We start from the raw sequence: 24,887 nt of genomic DNA on the forward strand, positions 1-24,887 counted from the left end.
GTCTTGTTTTATTTCTTAAGCCTTGATGTGGGAACCTAAATGTTCATTATATTATTCCCTTTCTTGTCTGAAATACTCATAATTTTAAAATGAAAACATACACATGGAAAATAAATTTCAGAAGCTCAGGTATACATAATGAAAAGGAAGTCTCTCCCACCCCAGATTTCTAGAGTCCCTCACTAGAAGCAGCCACTGTTATCAGTTTTGTGTCTTAAATATTTTGTATAGTAGGTACTAGCATATATTCAAGTTTTGTTTTGCACAAGTGTATCCTATTATATACAGTGGCACCTTAGATAACTTAATTTTTAACCGCATTAAACTTTAAAAAAATTTATTTATTTTTAGAGAGGGGTTAGGGAAGGAGAAAGAGGGAGGGAAACATTGATGTGAGAGAGATATATCAATAGATTGCCTCTTCAATGCCCCCAACTGGGGGTGTGGCCCGCAACCCAGGCACAGTGCTCTGGCTGGGAATCAAACCCACCACCCTTTGGTTCACAGGCCAGTGCTCAATCCACTGAGCCACACCAGTCAGGGCATTACATATTTTTTAAAAAATTCATTAACTTCCTTTAGCCCTGTGATCAATATTCCTCTGAAAAATTATTCCCAGGATTGCTTCTTACATGATGAGATGAAGGTCATGGTTTCCAGGGCTATGTGTTTGCCTTTTTCTTTTTGTACATCCTCATCTGTAGGATCCAAAAAAAAAAATTTCCCCCCAATTAACCCCCTAAAGGGTGCAGGAGGGAAAGAATCATGACAAGGATGGCTGGGAACTGCTTTATCCTCTCCCATTTTTACTCATACTCTCCAGGTAAAATTCCACAGAGAGACCACTATTGCTTGAAATTAATTCATTGTAGTGGAATATTGACAAAGTGGGAGAAGTGGGGATTCCTTTTCTCAGGTTGCAGGAAAATGCCCAACTTCTTTCTAGTGAAGTAACAAGGGGAGAGAAGCTTGTATGACTCTAGTTAGCAGAAAGCATCTGTCACACTTAACCCTTATTTTACCTCTTCTAAAAGCACACGGTGTTTTTGCCTTTTAAAAAATTTTCCCAGTCAAAATCCTTACATGGGAGAGCTGGGACTCTAACCTATACACAGTTAACTTCAAAAGTCATGCCGGATGGGAGGGGTTCCCTGGAGTGAACTCTTTTGCTCGTTAAGCTGCTCTGCACCTTTCATCCACTTCTTAACAACCTCTTCTTCGCTGCTCTTTTCAGTCCCCGCAGAAACTCCGTGTCTGTTCAGCTCCACAAACATCCTTGCTCTTTCCTGTCTCCGATCCTCTATCTGGAACACAGTTCCCTCGGACCTTCCTTGAGCATTTTTCAAGGCGAAATTCCTCTAAGTGGTGTTGCCACATAGTCTGTGGGACAAATATTTAACCAAACGGTGTTTAACAGGGATGATTCCTAACACCCTGGCCAGCACCTGGACATTTGAAAATACCAACCTGAAAAATGAGGAAAAAGATCTGCTTGTTTCAATATGCATTTTGGTGACTATCTGCAACGGTTTTGTGTTTCGGTATCTTCAGTCTGTATCAACTGCTTCTATCTCACTGTCTTGGGCGGGATTATGGTTTTGCTCTGCGGTTGGAGCCAGCTGACAAGAGTTTAGGCACTTTTAAGATAATTACCTCAGTCCGCGATTCTGGAAGTTACATAAGAAAGCGTGGACTAAGCAGGGGTGAGGGTGCGTATCTTGAGGCGACAGAAGGGACAGCCCCGAGGGGTCTAGGGCCGACGCGGACTCCGACGTCACTGCGGCGCGCCGTTTCCGGTCCCCTGCGCCGGAGCGAATGACTTACCCCTCCGTGGGGCAGGAGCCGGGCTCACCGCGACCCCCGGGAGCCCACGATCGCTCGGCGCCAGCCGCCGAGTACGCCAGCACCAGCATCCCAACCACCTCCGGGGCCATGGCCACTGATTCGTGGGCCCTGGCGGTGGATGAGCAGGAAGCGGCGGCCGAGTCGGTGAGTTGGTTTCAGCCGTAAAAGGCTCAGACGGTCAGTTTTGGCCGTCAGCCGTAAAAGGCTCAGACGGTCAGTTTTGGCAATCAAATCCCAGTGAATGAACACTCCCTGCGTTGGTCGGGACCCGTTGGGATGCGGGCGGGGATGGAGCCTGGATCCTGGCCTGGCTTTGTTTACCCACCCACCTCCCGTGTTATATAAGCGCAGGTGAGGGTTCCCATCTATAAAGAGCCCTGGCACCTGCCTGTCTTCCTAGAATCCGGGCTGATGGTAGATTGCACTCATTACCATGGATTGTATCACTTTCGTATGTGCCCTTTTCCGCTTACCGATTCTGAGCTTTTTGGGCTTAAGAACCATGGGTTACCTATACCTATGTGCTTCCTCATCTTCGTTAAGTGATGATGAATGAGCCACTCACTACGCTTGGCAGTCAGTAAATCCTCTCCTGACCTGCTTTAACTTTGTTCTGGGCCTGACACCCAGTAAGCAAGATATGTGTTAAACGTTACTATGTATGGAATTAATTTCTCTCACCTAGAGAATTCTTAAACTCACTCGTAAATTCTTATACTGCTTTGAACATACGTCTTCTGTTAGTACTTATTTCTGTGAATTCGAGAACAAGAGCTTTGTGTTATTTTTTATAACTGATAAATACGTAATAACACAAATAGTTCAAACAGTCAATTTTTAACACTGGTTCCCACCGCGACTAGTTTTTTTCCCCTCCCCGGAGACTTTCTCTTGAAACTGATTTAGCCCTGGCTGTTGAGGCTCAGTGGATTGAGTGCTGTTTTGAGAACCAAAGGCCAGGGCACATGCCTGGGTTGCCGGCAGGGGGTGTGCGAGAGGCAATGTATAGATGTGTGTAGTTGTTTCCCTCCCTCTCTTTCTCCCTTCCCTCTCTCTAAAAAATAAATAAATAAAATCTTAAAAAGAAAGAAAGAGAGAAAGAGAGAAAGAAAGACCCAGGCTGGCTTGTGTGGCTCAGTGCATTGGGTACCAGCAGGTGAATCAAAAGGTCGCTGGTCAGATTCCCAGTCAGGTCATATGTCTCGGTTGTAGACCAGGTCCCCAGTTGGGGGCGGGAGAAAGGCAACTGTACATTAATGTTTCTCTCCCTCTCTTTCTACCTCCCTTCCCCCTCTCTAAAAATAAATAAATAAAATTTTTTAAAAAAAGAAAGTGATTTACATATTGACCTTTCTCCCTAAATAACATGCTTGTTTTGCTGCTTCCTGAATTTCCAATTTTAAGCATTTATTGATTTTGAATCTTTCCTCCATCCTCCTTTCCTCACCATACATGTGCACCTTGTCATTCCCTATCTTTTCATTATGATATAGTAGTTTTCAATTAGTTCATCAGTATTTCAAGTTTATATTATTAATAACATGAATAGTTTTACTTTCCTATAAAGCTTTTTGTTTTTGCTTGGAATTTATAATTGTCTTGTGTTTTCTTTCTATTCTTTGTACTTCAATTCCACCCTAAGTTCTTTGCTAGTTGTCTAAGTTTATCTCAGGATATGCAGACACATCAAGTGGTCTATCAATTCCATTTTTCCTAGGTCTTTTAGCCTGCTTCATACTAGACTAGTTCCCACTATGTTTACAATACAACTGGGGATTCTCTCCTCTTCTCTTGCATTAAATCCTGTCCTTTCTGTATCTCCGCTCTTCATCTTCCTTGATTTACTGGAGCCATCCATCAGCTTTCTGGAAATATACAGGAAGTAAATTTTTAAAATTGCATTTCCAAAAATATATTCTTTTGCCCTATCATTTGATTGACAGTGTGGCTGGAAATTATTTTCCTGCCCAATTTTAAAGGCATATTTTCTCTTGACTTTAAGATTTCTATATTTGTTGTTGATTCTGAATCCTGATATGACCTGTTTTTCCCTTTCTAATCTTGGAGAATCTTCTATTTATCTCCAGTATTAGAAAATTCATTATGATATGTCTTGGTATGGGTCTATTTTCATCCATTTTACTGGGCTCTGGGTGGGTCCCTTTCATTCTGGCAAATTCTGGTCCTTTGGTTATGGGAAATATTCTTGAAAAATTTCATTGTTGATTTTTCCCCCTTTGTGTTTTCTTTATTCCCTTTTTCAAGAATTCTTATTAGTTGAATGGTGGATCTCTCTGACTGGCCCTCTAATTTTTTTAAGTCAAACTTACTGAGGTATAATTTATATGTAATAAAACTTACTCTTATTCTGTGAATTTTGACAAAGGCATCTAATTGTATAACCTCTACCACAATCAAAATATGTAATATTTCCATCACCCCCTCCCAAAAGTTCCCTCAAACTTTTTGCATTTACTCCCCCCTACCCATCTCTGGTAATTGCTTATTTGTTTTCTGTCACTATAGTTTTGCCTTTTCCAAAACGTCATATAAATGGAATCATACAATATGTGATCTTTTGAAAAATCTGGCTCCTTTCACTTAGCATAACACATTTGGGACTCAGCCATGTTGTTATATGTATCAATAGTTTGTTCCTTTTAATTGCTGAGTAATATTCCATTGTCTGAATGTACACAATTTAATTATTTTTCTTAATTGATGGACATTTGGGTATTTTCCAGGTTTTGGCAATTATGAATAAGCTACTGTCACATTAGGGTAGATATTTGTATGGACTTATGTTTACATGTCTCTTGGATAAATACCTAATAATGGGATTTGTTGGGTTCTTTTAAATTAGTAAATGCCAGACTGTTTTCCAAAGTGGCTGTACCGTCCATACTGTATTCTCATCAGTGATGAATTAGAACTCAAGTTGCTCCACACCACCAGCGCAACATAACCAGTTTTTTCTCTGTTCTGATAGGTGTGTAGTGGTATCTCACTGTGATTTTAATTTATATTTTTCCTAATGACTAATGATGTTTAGAATATTTTCATGTGCTTATTTGCCATCCATGTAAGTTCTCTGAAGTGACTTTGCAAATCTTTTGTCCATTTTAAAAATCAGATTGTTTTCTTATTGGTAAATGAGAATCAGTGTTTTCGTATTTGGTAAATATTTGAAGTTTTCCATAATAAAAGAAAGCTTTCAGAGATTGAAAGTATTTTGGTACACCTACAATGAGATATCAGAAACAAAAAAAATCAGATTATTGAGTTGGGAGAAGTCTTTATATATTCTGGATATAAGTCCTTAATAGATTTGTATTTTGTGTACACAGTAGTTCCCCCTTATCCAGGGAGAATACTTACCAAGACCCCCAATGTATGCCTGAAAACACACATGGTACCAAACCTATATGTACTGTTTTTTCCTATATAAACAATTATAACAATAATTATAATAAAAGTTATGTGAACCTCTCTCTCTCTCAAAATAACTTACTGTATTGTGTGTACCCGCTGGACAAAGGGATGTTTCAAGGGACAGAGCAGGATGCTACAAGATTTCATTGTGCTACTCAGAAGGGCACATAGTTTAAAACTTATGACTTGTTTATTTCTGTAACTTTCCATTTAATATTTTCAGACCACAGTTGACTGTGGATAACTGAATTCATGGAAAGCAAAACTGTGGATAAGGAGGTCTACTATATATTCTTCCAGGCTGCAGCTTGTCCTTTTATTTTCTTAACAGTACTTTTCAAAGAACATTTTCAATTTGATTCATTTTAATTTATCAATTTTTTAATGATTAATCCTTTTTGTGTTCTAAGAAAAACACTTCGCCCAAGGCCACAAAACTTTTAACCTGTTTTTTTTTTAATTGAAGATTTAGAGATTTAAATTTTACATTTACTGCCTATGATCCATTTGAATTTTTTTATGTTGTACGAAGTATGGATCAAGGTTCATTTTTTTCACATGTCTAATTGTTCCAGTGTCATTTGTTGAAAAGAGTTATTTTTTTTCCTTTTTTTTTTTTTTCCATCTTTGTCTTTTTTGCCATATTTCCTGGGAGATTTTTCTCAATCGTTTTCTGGCCTATTTTGTGTTTCTAGTATCATGTTTTTAATTACAAGAGCTAACTTTCCTCCCCCTTATTGTTCTTTTTTTTTTTAATCCTCACATGAGGATATGCTTATTGATTTTAGAGAGAGGGGAAGGGAGGGGGAAAGAGAGGTAGAGATACATCAATGTGAGAGAGAAACATTGATTGGTTGCTTCTTGTATGTGCTCTGACTGGGACTGAACCTGCAGCCTAGGCATGTTCCCTGACCAGGAATTGAACCCAGGACCTTTTGGTTTATGGGATGATGCTCCAACCAACTGAGCCACAAGAGTCAGGGAAGTGTTCCTTTTTTTATAAACAATATCCTGTGTTGCTTCCATGGCTATAATATCCTCTCATCTTTTTGAGGATAATATTAGTTTTTTTTCATTAGGTGCTTTTATCTATTTCATTATTTCTTCATGACGGAGACTTCTCAGATGTCTGTAATTCTTATCTACTCATATTTAAAAGTAGGTGACTAAAAAAATGAAAGCTCTAAATACGTGAGTGGGGATTACCAATTCTGACCTTTATCTCTTTAATGTCTTCAGAACTTTTCTCCTGACTGGCCAGGCTTTGCAGAGAGGGGTCCTCAGACTTCCTGCCTGGAGGGCAGGGGTCTGAGTCAGTGTCAGTGGTCAGGGGTGTGAGTGGAGGGGCAGGAGAAGGGCTCAGGACTCGGTATACCTGGTTTCACATAATGTTCCCATTTTCATCATGGCATCCACTTTCTCTGCTGTGGCCATTAGCCTGTTCATCTCAGCATTTCTCATGCCTAGCCTAGCAGGCACTGTTAATTGAATAAATAAGCTGTATAGTCTGTTTTTCCATTACCTGGCTCTATCAGAAACTTTTGGACATGAATTCTGAATATATATATATCTATTTAGAAATTGCATACTATACTATTTTGTTAAATATATCATGTACATTATAAAACAGATACAAAAGTAATAACAGCTGAGATAAAGATAAAATAAACAATGTTTTAAAATGTTTTACTGTGCTTCCTTTTCAGGCTTTACACTTCAATATCTCAAGGTACAATATACACTTAGAAAAAAACATTAATAGCCACTGTAAATATGAATATATATTTCAAGTAGTTTTGAAATTTTTTCACTTAAAAAATAAGATTTTATTTATTTATTTTTAGAGAAGGGAAGGGAGGGAGAGAGGGAAACATCAATGTGTGGTTGCATCTTGCACGCCCCCTACTGGGGACTTGGCAACAACCCAGGCATATGCTTTACACTGGGAATCCAACCAGCAACCCTTTGGTTTGCTGGCCAGTGCTCAATCCACTGAACCACACCAGCCAGGACACACTAACTTCTTATTAGGTCAGATTAGATTGTCATTCTCTTAACGCATTAATATGCCTAAAAGAGTTTATTAGGAGTTGGTAGCTTTGTCATTTTCTTATTTGTTTGAGTTTGCATGGTTAGAATTGTCTTTAAGACAGAACAGAAAATTCATAATTCATCCTGTGATAATGAAATAGACATAATATGATTAGCTCCTATCATTTTCAGCAGATCTATACTAGCCATTTTATTCACAACAACAAAACCCTGGATTTTACAAAATTGAATCCTGGCACCCTACGTGTAGAGTATTATGGTGGGATTTTACCCTATTATCTTTTTTTAAAAATAATGGCTGTATTGAGGTATTTGCATACCATATATTTTATCCATTGAAAACATACAATTCTCTGATTTTTACTATATCCACAGACTTGTGCAGCCATTACCACAATTGTAGAACTTTTTTTATCACCCCAGAAAGAGACTGTATGCTTTAGATGTCACTCCCTATCTTCCTCTAACCTCTCAGCCCAAGACAACCACTAATCTACTTTCTGTCTGTTTAGGTTTGCCTATTCTGGACATGTCATATAAATGGAATCATAAAATATGTTTGTGGTCTTTTGTGTCTAGCTTCTTTCACTTAGCATAATGTGTCAAGGTTCATCCATGTTGCAGTGGGTATCAGTATTCATTCCTTTTAATTGTCAAATAATATTCCAGTGTATAGATATACCACGTTTATTTTTCCACTCATTATGTCCACTGATGAACATCTGGATTCTTTCTACCTTTTGGCTATTATGAATAATGTTGCTATGATCATTTCATGCACAAGTGTTTGTGTGACCATATAGTATTTTTAATTCTCTTGGGTTATATAGTAATTGTGTGTTTAACTTTTAAGGAACTGCCAGACTATTTTCCAAAGCAGCTACACCATCGTATCATCCTTAGATTATTATTTTCTTTGAGGTTATTGTTATCTATGAGATGCACTTTTGTTCAGAGATTAAGACCTTAGACTTTGTATCTAAACAGACTTGGATTGGTATTCTGGGTCCTTCACTTACTAGTTATATACCTTGAGCAAACTGCCTAACTTTTTTGTGCCTCAGTTTCCACATCTGTAAAATGAGGGTGATCATAGTACCTACCTTATTGAGTTATAGACACACCTGATATAAGGGCTATATAAGTGATAGCTATTATTATTTTTATTATCTGTAATTCAGTTTCTTTGCAGGAATCTTAAATTACTTGTCTGTACTTCATGGATTAGTTAGTTGACCCTCAATAGAATTTGTAACTCTACTAACCATTCACAAGTAAATTATAATAGATCACAATATTCCAAAACTGAACAAATGAGTAAAAACACCTCTGCTACCCTCTGCCTTTATGGAACTCTCACTGAGGATCCCCACAGGCAGTGCATGACATAGGTGACTGGGACATATACAGTGCTGGGTTACTGTATTTTAAGTATTCATTAAGTTTCATTTCTTTGATGAGTAAGAAAGACTCCCACTTCCCCATTTTGCCTGAGGCCCTCCCTAATCAATGTAGTCACTTACCATGAAATCTTCCTTATTTCCCAGGGATCTCAGGTAGCTTTTGAATCAAATGCTATGTGTCACTAAAGTTTTCAATTATCTTAATGTATCTTAAAAACTAAAATATTAAAGGCATTAAAAATGTGAATATTATAAGGTGGGTGTTTTTGCCTTTTTTCCTTTTGGTTAATTTCCTGAATTTTAAAATGGTTTCCAATGAAGATGCAAGTGAAACTGGTTTTTCATTTTTGGTCCAAATAAAGCAGAAGGAGGTATCTGAACCAATTACTTTCAACATAAGTGTCAATGTCTAGTTTACTCACACTGCAGTGGGTACAAACTTCACTTTCCTGTTGCTTCTGCCTTACAGGTTTTGAGTTCTTATAGCCAAATGAAGGCTGTTTGTTTTATAGATTCTGCTGCAACCTCTCAAGAATTCTGATACATTGTATTAAAACATCTATTTGTTTCATTTACATTGTTGCTACCAACTTTTCCTACACATTGTATTTTAGTTATTTTAACTATTTACTTTTCAATTTGAACAATCTGTCAACAAAAGGATGGTTTATCCTCTTGCCATTGAATATTAAAATGCTTTACAGTAATGGATATTTCTAACTTTTATACATTGTTAACTTATTTAGACCTCAGCCCTATCATTTATTTTAAATAGCATTTATCACTGTAGGAGTGGGTACTATTAACCTTACTCTTGTAAATACTGCCAATAAGTCTGTCTCTGTTTTAACAACCCTGACTACTACTGGACTTAAACTGGGTTCACTGGCAGGATGTGGAGGAGGAATGCTTTGGTGAAGACTAAAAAATATTGAACGCCTAACCCACTTATATACCATGCACTGTGCTGGTTCCTTCATATTCATTATTTGTTCGGGTGCTATCTATTCTTCGAAATTAATGAAGAATATTTACTGCTTTCTGATGATCTTTTTTTGCCAATTTCCTTTTTTGCCAGTCTCTCCAGTGTGCCCTCCCCTCCCCCCAAACACCAAAGCAGAGACACCAGAAACACCCTTTTCAGTTTCTGTAAGTAGAAGTTCCTCCATTCCTAATTAACCAATCATTAAAACAAACATTTGCCCTGACTTGTGTAGCTCAATTGGTTGGGCATCGTCCTGCAAAGTGGAAGGTCCCGCGTTTGATTCCTGGTCAGGGCATATACCTGGGTTGCCGGTTCAGTCCCTGGTTGGGGCATATATGAGAGGCAACTGATATTTCTCTCCCCGTCTTTCTCCCTACTTCCCCCTCTCTCTAAAAATAAATAAATAAAATCTTTAAAAAACAAAACAACTTTTTCATTCCTCCCTTATCTTTCCCCCTTCGTGGTCTTTGAGAAAAGACAAAAATGAGCCTCAAGACATAAAGAACCTATGTGGGTGGTGCTTTAAGAAATATCCATTCTTGTGATTTTCATACTTTTACCTGCACTAGATTGTCATTGGCACCACTTAATATGTTAAAGATTATAGCACCTGCTTTATGTTATATCTGAAGATCAATTAGAAGTAAAAATATCTCCTGTCTTTAAGGTAGTTTCTTTTTTCTCCCCCCCCCCCCAGCTTTATTGAGGTATGATTGACCACCAAAAGGGTATTTTCATTCTTCTAGGAGACATAAATCCTGACAGGATATTCTTAATTTACAGTGTTTGACCCAAGTCTTGAAAATTCCTTCTTTGAAATGTCTCTTCGCTCTGTCCTTTGCTACCTATTCCCACTTCAGCCTGCTGGGGATTTTGATTACACAGTGTGCCATGATCCTCCAAGCTGTTCCTAGTTGAAAATACCAGACATCCAGCACAAGGCAGCCTCAATGTGAGTGAAGCTGCATATCTGTTTGCTGTGATCCTGTGGCTCCAACATGTCCTGCAACATCCTGCTCACAGATGCATTTTCCATTATCTCTTTAAATCTCCTCTTGTTTGGAATATGAGAGCATGACAACTCAAATGATATTCTATTGAGAGATCTTTGTAATCAGAGAATTAAACAAACTCATAAGTTATAATTCTAGGGGTTGTAATTAGGGATTACAAAAACAGCTCAGCAGAAGAGTCTAATGAATAGGCCTTGAGAGGGGCTCATGTCACTCCAGCGTCACTGGGGAGGCTCTGTTGATTCAAAATCTTTTAAGTGATTTTTCTGACACTTTCCCTCCCCTCATATTCTCCATTTAGTTGAGCAACTTGCATCTTAAGGAAGAGAAAATCAAACCAGATGCCAATGGTGAGTAACTAAAAGCTAGTCTGAAAGCAAATGTGATTTACTTCAGTATTTCTTTGGACATAACTGTCTGGAAAAATATATATGTAACTAACTAGACAGGGGCTTGCAGATATTAGCAGTTATTTGACTTGGAAATCAACAAACTGGACTTTTGTTTTAATTGTGTTTCATATAAGCACGATGATGACTAATTGACTTATACGTTATTAAATGTATTACTAACCAGGAGACTACACTGACAAAGATTATTTCGTTTTTAAAAATATTCCTGAATTTGAGATGAACTAGACAAAGTATGAGCAATCTGAGAGTTAACCTATTGTAATTATTATGAAATCATGTACCAAAAATCTAAGATTTCCCTTGAAATTTTGTTTTTATATTTAATATTATAGTGGGGAAATTGTAATATGTACCTCACTGAATTCACTTACAATCTGTGTTTTGCATATTTTTACATAACTACAACATTGATATATATTGCTATTAATTATATATAGATTCTTAATGACATTATTGTATTCATATTTTGATGAAATTTGATTTGTATAGGTATTCCTCTGTTGAGCATTAAGGTGATTTCTGATCAGTGACTTCTGTAATCATCTTTATATAACATTTCATAAATATTAATGGTGTGAGGGAATGTAAAAATGTAAAAATTAACATTTTTAGGTATGGCGAGAGGACTCAGAATAGGAAAGGATTAAAATATAAGCCACAGTGTCTCATACCTTTATTTATTCAGGAACAATAATATGTTTTTATGTGTGGCTTGGTTTCCTCATTGTATTTTTTTGCTTCTCAGGCTTTTACATTTCTAATGTAGAATTTGAATTGTCTCAGCTGTTGGGTATGGGATATGATTTTGAATGACAGCCACTTTGTGTCTGATAAAGGTGCTGTTGTCAAGACCAATGCTAATGCAGAGAAGACAGATGAAGAAGAGAAAGGTAACACTGCCTGAGAGCTATATTACTAAGGTTCTACAGTCTAAGAGATTGGATTTTTAAAAAAGATTTTATTTATTTTCAGAGAGAGGGGAGGGAGAGAGAAAGAGAGGGAGAGAAGCATCGATGTGTAAGAGAAACACCAGTTGGTTGCCTCTCGCACACCCCCGACCTGGCCTACAACCCAGGCATGTGGCCCAACCAGGGGTCAAACCAGTGACCTTTTGGTTCACAGGCTGGCCCTTAACCCACTGAGCCACACCAGCCAGGGCTAAGAATGGATTTTTAAGAGCCTTCCTTTTTACACCTAACTGGGCTTGACTTTAATGAGAATCACAGTGCTAATAAAAGTTCAACACAGTCGTTGGTGAAAGAATTCTGATTGTTTGCATTTTAAAGAAATTTTACTTTGAACAAGTGATGAACTGCAGCAGCAGCAGGAAATATTCCCTGAATAATTATTTTTTTACAGGGCATTATAAAAGGAGTTTTAAATTGCATCCCCATTGTCTAATAAAATTAAACTTAATGATATTTCAGCATATTTAACATGGATAACGAGATGCAAATTGCTTATATGATACAAGACAGACTTTAATTTCTGTGTTTTTTTCATTGTCGTGATATATTTGTTAAATTTTAATCATCTTAAGTTTATATTAAGTGCAAATTGGAGAATAAATATTTGGGTCTAGAGGAATAGATAATCTCAGGAAAGGACAGTTATTAGGAATAGAGTTCTGAAGAAGAATATCAGGCCCAAATGGATGATATGAGTATCATAACCTCTTTTAAAAAATATATATATTTATTTATTTTTAGAGAGAGGGGAAGAGAAAGGGAAGAAGAGAAACATCAGTTTGTGTGAGAGATACCTTGATCAGTTGCCCTCTCACAAGCCTGCAACTGGGGACCTGGCCCACAACCCAGGCATGTGCCCTGACTGGGAATCAAATCAGCGACCTTTCTGTTCATAGACCTGTGCTCAATCCACTCAGCCACACCAGCTAGGGTCATAACTTTTCTCTTTAGTAAAAAAATTAAATATATTTATAAATCAAAACGATGATATACCTTGATTAGAAGTCCCAGTACATATATTACTGCTTTAAATACCAAGGACAATTAAATTTAGATGAGCTCATGGTGGATTTCATGGATTTTTAAAATTCTTTCCTCTCTTTCTCCTGACAGAGGACAGAGCTGCCCAGTCCTTACTCAACAAGCTCATCAGAAGTAATCTTGTCGATAACACCAACCAAGTGGAAGTCCTGCAGCGGGATCCAAACTCTCCCCTCTACTCAGTGAAGTCTTTTGAGGAACTTCGACTGTGAGTATATTTTTGCTTTTTTACTCTCCCCTTTCTTTATGTTTAGATAGAAATCCTAGGCCGGTTATACATATTTTTTCATCACAGTAGAACATTTTTAGCTAACACAAGTTTAATTTTTTTTTTTTTAATTAGCCGCTTTGAACAATTAAGTAAAATTTCCAGGTAATCTATAAAAATTTTATCTGCACTTAAACACTAGGCTCAGTTCAGCACAGTTTGAGTATTGTTAGTTATAACCTGTAGGTAATAGCAGATAAAAAGAGAAAAAAAATTCCCAGATATTTGGCTTCTTTCCTCAACCAAAGAGACTGACTTGCATCATTAACTGTTTTTCTAGGAAGCCACAGCTGCTTCAAGGAGTCTACGCCATGGGCTTCAACCGTCCATCCAAGATACAGGAAAATGCACTGCCTTTGATGCTTGCTGAGCCGTATGTGTCCTGACATAACCTTATCTCATTTTTAATTTTCTACTGTTTAGAAACTTACTGTTTAAAAAAAACTATACTAGTAATACATGTTCATTTTAGAAAAACATGTTTAAAAAAAACAATGAAAAGTGAGGAAAAAAATCAGTTGTAATCTCCATCAATGACGTACTATTAATACTTGGAGTAGAGACTTCTAGACTCTTTTCTATATTGGCTTACATATGTGTGTATATATAAAATATATATTTTTATCTTTTTTTAAAAAGATTTTTATTTATTTATTTTTAGAGAGAGGGGAAGGGAAGGAGAGAGGGAAACATCAATGTGTGGTTGCCTCTTGCATGCCCCCTACTTGGGACCTGGCCTGCAACCTAGGTGTGTGCCCTGACTAAGAATTGAACCAGCAATCCTTTGGTTTGCAGGCCAGCACTCAATCCACTAAGCCACTCCACCAGGGCTATATATATATTTTTAGGTGGATATAAAAATTTTATATGCTTTTCAAAATTTTTTAAGATCATCTATATTGGTAAATATACATTTACATCATTCATATACACCATAATTTTATTATATGGATATATAAAATTTATTGTGTCAGCCCTGGTTAGGGTGGTTCAGTTGGTTGGAGCATTGTCCTGTAAACCAGAAGGTCGTGGGTTCAATCCCCGGTCAAGGAACACACGGGAGAGGTGAGGCAACTGATCAATGTTTCTCTCTCATATTGATGTTTTTCTCCCTCTCTCACATCCCTTTCTCTCTCTAAAAATCAGTAAACATATCCTCAGGTGAAGATTTTTTAAAAACTTACAAAAATTTTTTTGAAATGTATTGTGTCAAATATAGTAGGCAAAAACCAAACAGTGTTCTAGGATACCAGATAGTAAAATTACTAAGGTTGTCTCCTGGTGCAATGCTTCTCACACTTTCATAGCATATGAATCGCCTAGGAATTTGTTAAAATGCAAATTCTCATTTCAGTAGATTTGAAGTGGGGACAGAGGTTCACCATTCCTAGTAAGCTTCCAGATGGTGTTTTAATTTTTTTAATTGATTTGAGAGAGAGAGAGAGAGAAAGAGAGAGAGAGACATTGATTTGTTCTTCAAGTTATTTCTGCATTCATTGGTTGCTTCTTGTATGTGCCCTGATGGGGGATCAAACCCACAATCTTGGTGTATTGGAGATAGTGCTCTAGCCAACTGAGATACCTGGCCAGGGCCCCTGATTGCAGTTTCATTACGAAAATTTTCTACCATACAACAAAGTTGAAAGGATTTTATAGTGAACACCCACATACCCATCACCTAGAGCCTACCACTAACATTTTACTACTATACTTCATAATATACCTCTCTACCAATCTTGTTTGTGAAGGTACTTCAAAGTAGGTTGCAACTTTAAATCAGTGCATAGGGAAGTATCTCATCACGTAGGTGATGCAAAAACTTGAAGGAGAAAAGATTTGAGCAAAAAGACTTGGAGAGGAGAGAGTTGACATGTTGTCATCTGAAAACTATTGTCCCAGGAAGAGTACAGCTGGTGCAGAGACCCTAAGACAGGAGCATGGCTGGAATGTTTTCACAGTAGCATTGGGGCCACAGTGGGGGGTGGAGAAAGGGGAAGGGTAGTAGGAAATGAGAGCAGAGAGGTAATGGGGAGCCAGATCAGGGTAGGATGTTATATGGTTAGAAAGACCAAAGCTTTGCCATTTCAAAATGTGCCCTTTGGAGTATTTATTTTAAGCTAGTTATTAAGAAACAAAAGACTAAGAGCCTTGGCTGGTGTGGCTCAGCAGACTGGGTGCTGGCTTCTACACTGAAAGGTTGCCGGTTCAATTCCCAGTCAGGACACATGCCTGGGCTGCAAGCCAGGTCCCCACTAGGAGGTATGCAAGAGGCAGCTGATCAAAGTATCTCTTGCACATCGAGATGTCTCTCCCTCTGAGCCCTCTCTTCGCCTCCATCTAAAAAAAAAGGAAAGAAACAAACAAAAGACTCAGAAAGAACCTTTGACCCTCCTGAAGGAATTGAGATAGAAAAACCTGCTTAAAGGAAGGATACATCATAGCTTCAAAATACGACCTAAATGTGGCAGACAGGGAGAAACTTCAGGAAAGCCTGTTTGTTGAACTTACTTCTGTGTCCCATTGTTTCTGGGTCGAGCTGCCAGGGTTTGTTTACCATGATTGCTGTTTCTTATCTTCCTATAATTTGCCTACCCTTTCCTTTGAAATCCCAGACCCTTTCCCCACTTTCTTTTGTCCAAAATGGCATATAAACCTCAACTGCCCAATGCATCTTCAGGTCTCATATTCTTATGGCACCGCGAAATATACATCCAGAATAAATTTTGGACATTTTCTCCTGTTAACTGTAATCTGCCTCATGTTGACCATCAGCCCAGCTAGAATTTAGAAGGTAGAAGGAAAATTATTTTCTGTGCCCCCACAAGGGTATTTATAAGGATTTTAACTTACTCTGAATTAAATCGGGATTGATTGGAAGGTTTTTGAGCAGAGAATTGATATGAGCTGACTCACATTTTAAAAGAATCACTGGCTGCTATTTCAAGGCTAGATAAAATCCCACCATAAAATCTTCTCTCTATAGTGCTCTGTATTTGTGAAGCTTGCATATATAACTCTGCTACAGAATACAATTAATTTTGATTATTCACTTTTTTCCTTTTTTAATATTTTTTTTACTTACTTTTAGAGAGAGGGGAAGGGAGGAAGAGAGGGAGAGAAACATCAGTGTGCGAGATTGGTTGCCTCTCACATGCCCCCAACTGGGGACCTGGCCTGCAACCCAGGCATGTGCCCAACTGAGAATCAAACAGGCGACCTTTTGGTTCACAGGCTGGTGCTCAGTACACTAGCCACACCAGCCAGGGTCGATTATTAGTTCTTTAATAAAGCTTTATTTAAAAATATATATATATATAAATCTTTATTATATTTTTTCTATTACCGTTTAGTCCCCTTATACCCCCTCCCCCGACTATTCTTCATTTTTATTAACTGAAAGGACACTTGAGATTTAAGCTCCTAAACAGTTTGTTTCCTTGTGCAGTCCACAGAACTTAATTGCCCAGTCTCAATCTGGTACTGGTAAAACAGCTGCCTTTGTGTTGGCCATGCTCAGCCATGTAGAAGCTGCAAACAGATACCCCCAGGTAAGGGCTTGGTGAATTTGGATTTTCTGCTGACGCATAGCTAGAAGAGAAATGCCATGTGATGGATTAAAAGGCATGTCTTGTATTACTTTTTTATGTAAACTAGAGCCCCTTCAGTTGGGCACAAACACCATAGTTGATCTATTAACAACGAAAATCCTGTTCCCTTCTGTGGTTTGCCAGTTCTGGGATACTGCTGCTATGCTTGGCTCTGTTACTTACAGGAAAAATCTCTTTCAACTACAACTATTCATCCATTAGAAAGTTGAGAACTTTCTGGGAAAGGGAAAAGGAAGCTAATCTCCAATTTGAATTTTAGATCCTTACTTACTTGTAGGTTTTGGTACTCTACTGGCCAAGAACTATTTTCAAGTGTTTTTACCAAGCCAGAGTTCTGACCCCTAAGAATTCTCACTGATGACTTTGCAGTTTAAAGAATCAAACAGTGTATACTTTATATATTCTTTCCTTTAGCCTTAGCTGGAAGACTAACTAAATCCTGATGGTAATTCCCCATTGCAAAAGAGCAATTGTCTTGAATTCTCACTCTGCGCTCTTCCTACCAGTGTCTGTGCCTCTCCCCAACATATGAGCTTGCCCTTCAAACGGGAAAAGTAATTGAGCAGATGGGCAAATTTTACCCTGAACTGAAGCTAGCTTATGCTGTTCGAGGCAATAAATGTGAGTATGAATATGTAATCCTAATTCATTAAGCTAATGACTTCTATTTATTTTGAAAAACTTTATGCAGTAGTTGCAATAATACAATAAACATGTGTGCTCCCCACCTAGATTTAAAAACTTAACATAATTTTGTCATCTTTCCTTCACATGTATATAGATATTTCTGATGAACTACTTGAATGTAAATTGCAGACATTGTTGACTTTTTATTCCTAACACTTTAGTATGCATTTCATGATGAGGACACTCTTCAGGATACCCACAATACCGTTAGCACAACCAAGAAAATTAACAGATTCTCTAATAACTACTACCTAGTCATATTCATTTTTTCCCAATTATCCACAAAGTGTTTCTTTATAGCTCTTTTGTTTTTGAACCAAGATTGAATCAGTGTATATGCATTGCATTTAGTTATTGTATCTCCTTAAGCTTCTTTCAATCTAGAATAGTCCCCTCACATTCCCCCTGCCATTACATTTGACTTTTCTTTTTTATAAAGTGAGGTCCTTCTTCTTTTGTTTTTTTTTTTTTTAAAGATTTTATTTATTTATTTTTAGAGAGAGGGGAGGGAGAGAAACATCAATGTGTGGTTGCTTCTTGCATGCCCCCTACTGGGGACTTGGCCTGCAACCCTGGCATGTGCCCTGACTGGGAATCGAACCAGTGACCCTTTGGTTTATTTGCAGGCTGGTGCTCAATCTACTGAGCCACAGCAGCCAGGGCACATTTGATTTTTTTGAACACAAATTTTTGCTTATAAAATAATCCAAATTCTGAATTTATTTAATTATTTCTTTTTAATGTCATTAGAACAAAAATGTTCTAGAATGTTCATGGCAGTTAACTCTGGGAGCTTTATTGTTTTTTGATTTTTTATGTATTGATTTGAGAGAGAGACAGAGGAAGGGGATGAGAAAAAGAGAAAAATATCAATTTGTTGTTCCACTTATTTATGCATTCATTGGTTGCTTCTTGTATGTACCCTGACCACGCATCAAACTTGCAACCTTGATGTATCTTATTCTATTTTATTTATTCATATTTTCTACTTTTGTTTTACAACAAACTGATAAAATTTAAGTAATTAAAATTTTCTGAGAGGTTTGGTTGAGTCCCATGGATCTTTAACACAAACCTATGACTTTATGACTTGCAGAAATCTACTCTGCATACAATGTCCTGCTGTGAAGTCAGTTCTGAGGACAAAAGTAAAATAAAACTTAGTGAAAAATTATCATGAGACCTTTAAAATATTGTAGTTTGGATTTGAGTTAGAATGGCAGAGGATTCTGAATAATTTTTTATGGGGGCAGAAATTATTTGTTTACTGAAATGAGAAGCAAGCATTTGTTAGCTTCGAATTGACTCAACATCACATTTGGGCAAAATTTTGGCTGTGACTAGAGGGAGCTTGTACATGTCTGGTCAAGAGTACAACTGAAGTAGTAAAATTTGAATCAGTAAGTACAATCCAATTGAAAATGAAGAACCAGATTCTCAGAGTGTAGGGCCAAGATTGTATCTAGTCTGAGAAGCACTTTAAAAAGAGGTAGATTGTGTTTGAAAAAACAAAGGCTTTCATAAAGAACCTTATTTCCTGACCCTGGCTTGGGCATGTAAAGACAACCGACTTATTTGATATATCTGCTGGGATAGCTAGGGGCAGAGTGCACTAGACTGAGAACTTTGAAAAAGTCTACTTGTGAGGAAATGCAATCATTGTCTAGGAAGAACAATGTCCCCAAAAAAGAAATAAGGATAACAGATCTTTAAAAGAGAACATAGAATGAAAAAATACCACTGAAGCTTTTTTTTACCTTATCATTGTTTATATCCTTACTGTATCTTTTAAGCATTGTCTTTTTGTGTGTGTGTGTCCATTAAATACTGTAACGATATCCTAACCTTTCCTTAGAATATTAATGCATACATCAAAACAATTGCATTAAAGTATGTACATCATAGGCCCTGACTTGTGTGGGTTGGGAATCGTCCCACAAACTGAATGGTGGCTGGCTCAATTTGTAGTCAGGGTACATACCTGGGTTGCAGGCCAGGTGCTTGGTTGGGGACATGTGAGAGGCAACCCATCAAGGTTTCTCTCTCACATCATTGTTTCTCTCCCTCTTTCTCCTTCCCTTCCCCTCTCTGTAAAAATAAATAAAGTTTTTTAAAAATTACATCACAGTTTTAGACTTTCTCAGAGAGCTAGCTTTGCCATGGACATACCCATGAAAACCACCTTGTCTCTACAGTGGAGAGAGGTCAGAAGATAAGTGAGCAGATTGTCATTGGCACCCCTGGAACTGTTCTGGACTGGTGCGCCAAGCTCAAGTTCATTGACCCCAAGAAGATCAAGGTGTTTGTTCTGGATGAGGCTGATGTGATGATAGCTACTCAGGGCCATCAAGATCAGAGCATCCGCATCCAAAGGTAGGACTCTGGACCCGGGAGGAACTTCTCAGCCTCCTGATACACAAGTAAAAGTCTTGATGTTTCATCCTGTGATACCCAGCTCCTCTTCTGCTCCTGCTGGGTTCTTTGCCTCAGAACCTTCAGAAGCATGTGCTTAATGGGCCACACCAGCCTGGGTCGAGGAAAAAGACTTAGGGAATCTACCACCACTTCGTCCCTGCCCCGTGTCTGCTCCTGCCTCTTCCCCGCAGTGCTTCTCCACCTCTGCCATCTTCCCAGGGACGTAGACCACCCAAGCCTGGGGAAGCTGTGCTTCTGTTGGCTCCAGTGATAAACACAGGGTCATGCCAAATACCTGGGCCTTCCCTTGCAGGATGCTGCCCAGGAACTGCCAGATGCTGCTTTTCTCTGCCACCTTCGAAGATTCTGTATGGAAATTTGCCCAGAAAGTGGTCCCAGACCCCAACATTATCAAACTGAAGCGTGAGGAGGAGACACTGGACACCATCAAGCAGTACTACGTCCTGTGCAACAACAGAGATGAGAAGTTCCAGGCCTTGTGTAACCTCTACGGGGCCATCACCATTGCTCAAGCCATGATCTTCTGCCATGTGAGTAGCAGCCTGAGCAGCAGCAGCAGCAGGCCTGCCTGGGAAGGGGCTCCATGGGAAGGTGTTGCCCAACTCCCCTCTCAGCCAGCTCCACCTGAGTGCTGAGGGGGGACAGGTTTCTTCTGTGGGACTAGAAAGGAAGTGAATCATTTCCACCAGCCCCAGGGCATATTCTCCTCAAACTATGAGGAATTAAAAGGGGAAGACTAAAAATCTGAACCTTCTTTGACCCCACTTCTTAAAGAGAGAACTTGGAAAAAACCTCAAATAAAATCCAGAGAAACAGCCCTGTTGGTGTGGCTCACTGGAGTGAGTGTTGGCTGCTGGTTTGATTCCCCATCAGGGCTCATGCCTGGGTTGCGGGCCAGGTCTTCAGTTGGGGGTGTGTGAGAGGCAACTGGTTGTTTCTTTCCCTTTCTCCCTCCCTTCCCCTTTCTAAATATAAATAAAATCTTTTAAAAAATTTTTTTCTTATAGTCAGCATATATAGTTGGATCTTTTAAAAAATCCAGTGAAACAGTGTTAAAACATTAAGAATACAGACATTTTAGGTATGAAAATCTTTGGTTGAAACCACACTTTTCCTAGATGAACACTAAAATCATTTAAGTAACTTACCCCAAAAAATCACATAGCTAAAATTCCATTTGAAAAATTTACGCCTAATGTGCTGACGGAATACAGCAGGGCCTTCATGTATATGATGGGCAAAAGCCACTTTTCTGCAGGTGTTTTCATTTTTTTGTTTTACAGGTATCTTCATTTAAAACAATTCTTTTTACTTCAGACCCGCAAAACAGCCAGCTGGCTGGCAGCAGAGCTCTCCAAAGAAGGCCACCAGGTGGCTCTGCTGAGCGGTGAAATGATGGTGGAGCAGAGGGCTGCGGTGATCGAGCGCTTCCGAGAGGGCAAAGAGAAGGTGCTGGTGACCACCAACGTGTGTGCCCGTGGTGAGCAGAGAACTTGTCGCGGTCTGCCAGACTCAGGGCAGCGAGAGAAATCCTCTATGTGAAAAACTCAGGCGGTTCGGAAGAGATCAGGCGGGGTTGGTGGTGACGTTTTTCTCTAGGAGAGACTGGGTTCCCTCATCAGCTGAGAACTCCCACAGAAGCCCGGAGTCCGGACCGGGTGGAAGGGAAAGTGCAGGCACCCGACCGGTTGAGAACGGCGCCTGTCCTTCTTGGGGCAGCCGCTGAGGTGTCAGCCGCATCTCCAGACACTTGTGTCCAGCGGAGGCTCTCCTACTGACTTCCTAACTTTGTTAGCACCTGCCCAAGTTCTGTGGTTTCCCTCTGGGTTCTGCTACATGCCCCTTGTCCCCTGAATCGCAGAGTCGGACCAGCCAGGCTCCTTCCATCAGAAGTTGGTGGCCGGACTGTGGGTGAGGCAGGGATGTTTTTCCTCCCATCCTTAACCGTCTTCCAACTCTCCTCCGTGCAGGTATCGATGTTGAACAGGTGTCTGTTGTCATCAACTTCGACCTTCCCGTGGACAAGGACGGGAACCCCGACAACGAGACCTACCTGCACCGGATCGGGCGCACTGGCCGCTTTGGCAAGAGGGGCCTGGCGGTGAACATGGTCGACAGCAAGCACAGCATGAACATCCTCAACAGAATCCAGGAGCATTTTAGTGAGTCCCTGGGAGTGTCTTGCGTCAGGGCCCTCTCCTTAGAGGGGCCGATCCGGGGGTGGCGATAGGGTAGTTTTCCTGTGACCCCTAAAGCAGCTTTGTCCCTGTCCACATTGCCCTCCATCCCTGCCATATGGACGTCCTCAAAGAGCAGACCTGGAGAGTCAGCGTCGGGGACTCGAATGACAGGTCCCCCTTGGCCAGGCTGAGGGGCCTCGGGCTCTGACTGTTGCGGTCAGTGTCTGTTCCTCAGGTGCCAGAAGCCTTGGGGTTAAAGGAAGGAAGGATGTGGCCAGTGGCAGGGCTCGATCAGGCAGAGACCTGTCCTCCCTGTCTCCCTGCTGTGCTGCCTCCCCTAGGTGCGTGTCTCCACAGTGGGCCTTTGTTGCTCTCTCTCTCTGAATCTTTCTTATTTTTCCTCAGATAAGAAAATAGAAAGATTGGACACAGATGATTTGGACGAGATTGAGAAGATAGCCAACTGAGGAGCTCTGCCAGTCACTGGTGCCCGCCCTTGGCTCCCCCTACAAGGGAGACTAGTGCTTTCACATACAGGCCTCAACAGTCACCGCGAAGATGAAGGCACGAGTAGAGAGAAACTACCTACCTCATTTTAAATTACGTTTGGACTCGACAGAAATTGTGCAAATGATGGGGGAAGGTAGAAACAACTGTTGACACAGCTTTTGAAGATTAGGCGTGAATACACAGAAATTTACCTTTTGGAAATTTTGTCTTTTTTTTTTTGGCCAGCGTTTTCCCCATTGTTACACTAATCTAGATGCTGTGGCTAATCACTTGCTCAGGAGCTCTCTGACCACCCCTGCCCATTCTTGGGGTAGGAGTGTTCAGGCCAACCCTGGCCCTAGTGGAAGTGACAGAATAGAGGTGAAGAGGGAACATGGGTAGGGGGCGGCGCCCAAATAGGATAAGTGTGTAAGCCTCCCATCATGTTTGGAGTAAGGTGAGAGGCACCAGAGGAGACCTGTGAGCTGCTGCTTTGGGTTTGGGGTGGGCAAGCTCATCTGAGCGTTGTTAGCCAGTTCTGTTCTGATACCCAGAGCAGGAAGGGATTTGCTAAGCACAGACCAAAATGCCATCCTGGGATCTTCAGTGTATGCAAGTTTGTGTTGCAGGACCATGACCTGTTCTCAGCACATGCAACCTGTATGCGGTCCACATCTGATTACTAGTGGGTACCTTGCTTGTGTGTGAGCAAATCCTGTGAAAAAGTCATTATGGAGAATCAGAGCTGGCTCTAGCTTGCTATAAAACCTGGTCTCACAGGCACTTGCCCATCTTTTTTACATCCCTACCATCACCTTAATCCTTTAGTAGCCCCAGGCAAATAAAAGGTGATCTGAGTTTTGGATCCTTAGTGAAAACTGGGTTCAAGTCACAAATGGCCAGCTTCAGAAGTAATCTGCAGTAGTCACAAATTCTTGCTTTGTTTTCAGATCCCAGAAGGCAAGTTTTGTAAGAGCTGGGGAATGAGTTCACATATTTGACATCTTGATTTTAAAGGGTTACTGTACATTTGTGTTCAGTGCTTGGAATACAAACAAGTACAACTAAGGGACTAGGTGGACTACAGCCATTTATCTATGCAAGGCAAGAGGAACTGTCAAACCTTTACTCTGTCCTTAACTTACTTGGCATCTTTGTGCAGAGTAGTTAGAGCAAATAGTAACGGACATTCCTTCATACCTGGAGAAGACTTCGTATCCACAATGTAACAGCACAAATGTGAGACTTGAGTTGCAAGAACAATATGAAACCCTAGCCAAAAGGAGTCCTCTTTTGCTCTTAGACTTTGATACAGAATGGCCACTTTACCTAGGACTGGGCTTGGAAGAGGGGTGTTTTGTGAGGAGTACTACTACAATCCCAGACCTTCCTTGTGTTTCTGTTTTAGGGCTAGATCTGTCTCCTGGGAAAGGAAGGGGCCACTACCAGCTTCCAGATGGTTACCTTAATCTAACATTACAGATACTGCAGAGAGACTAACACTCTGCCTGTCCTCCACATTCCTCCACTGGACTCTACAGAGTTTTTCTATGCTTCTGGCCAACTTTGACCAACCTTAGAAGAGATTTAACACCCCTCCCCCCACAACTCTTGAAGTCCTATGGACCAACCCTGAAATAAATAGAAACAAAGGGAACAATTAAAGGACTGTAAACTCACAAGACTGTAGACCAGGCATACCCCCACCTTCTCACAACATGTACAACCTGTCTACTTGAGTAGCCCTAAATATGGACAGGAAAATGGGAAGGGAAGAGCTTCAGACTCTTCAATAGTAGAAGTAAATGGGATCTGGTAAAAACCTAGATTACCAGTTCTTAATCTGGTGGCTTGGGCCCCTTAGAATTCACTGGATAGGTTTTGTGGAGACTGAAGTGTATGCAGTACTTTGAGTTAAAACGCATCTTCCTGGCAGAGACTCCCAAAGGAGTGTGTGTGTTTTAAAAAGGTAAGACTCAACTGTCATGGATGGCTCTGGAATGTCTCCCCAGCGTCACTGCAGTCCGTATTCTTTTGCAGACCATGTTCATTGCCTCCAGTGCTTGG

General features: G+C 39.8%; 1 protein-coding gene across 4 annotated transcripts; it reads left to right on the forward strand.

The window, feature by feature from the left end:
• The first annotated feature begins 1,704 nt into the window (after positions 1-1,704).
• DDX19B (DEAD-box helicase 19B) lies at positions 1,705-24,887 on the forward strand. Of its 4 annotated transcripts, none has more exons than XM_054579196.1 (12): positions 1,705-1,989; positions 11,032-11,080; positions 11,980-12,033; positions 13,225-13,360; positions 13,701-13,793; positions 16,866-16,968; positions 17,535-17,649; positions 19,911-20,088; positions 20,444-20,681; positions 21,469-21,631; positions 22,122-22,313; positions 22,737-24,886. In XM_054579196.1, exons 1-12 carry the CDS (start codon positions 1,816-1,818, stop codon positions 22,796-22,798), a joined length of 1,557 nt encoding a protein of 518 aa, XP_054435171.1. In that variant the 5' UTR covers positions 1,705-1,815; the 3' UTR covers positions 22,799-24,886. The 4 variants fall into 4 exon arrangements, with proteins under 4 accessions (XP_054435171.1, XP_054435172.1, XP_054435173.1 ...); XM_054579198.1 differs by lacking the exon at positions 1,705-1,989 and adding an exon at positions 9,813-9,881 and having other exon boundaries at positions 22,737-24,887; XM_054579199.1 differs by lacking the exon at positions 1,705-1,989 and adding an exon at positions 10,623-10,669 and having other exon boundaries at positions 22,737-24,887.

This window comes from Pteronotus mesoamericanus, unplaced genomic scaffold, assembly GCF_021234165.1.
Source record: "Pteronotus mesoamericanus isolate MK-2021 breed Mesoamerican mustached bat unplaced genomic scaffold, CSHL_Meso_final contig_52, whole genome shotgun sequence".
NCBI classification, from domain to species: domain Eukaryota; kingdom Metazoa; phylum Chordata; class Mammalia; order Chiroptera; family Mormoopidae; genus Pteronotus; species Pteronotus mesoamericanus.

Bases quoted from the DNA above. Each gene is read 5' to 3' on its own strand.
- DDX19B (XM_054579196.1), top strand. From the start codon at position 1,816: ATGACTTACCCCTCCGTGGGGCAGGAGCCGGGCTCACCGCGACCCCCG. The intron at 16,969-17,534 runs GTAAGGGCTTGG...TCTTCCTACCAG, and splicing joins CTGCAAACAGATACCCCCAG to TGTCTGTGCCTCTCCCCAAC. The intron at 22,314-22,736 runs GTGAGTCCCTGG...ATTTTTCCTCAG, and splicing joins CAGAATCCAGGAGCATTTTA to ATAAGAAAATAGAAAGATTG.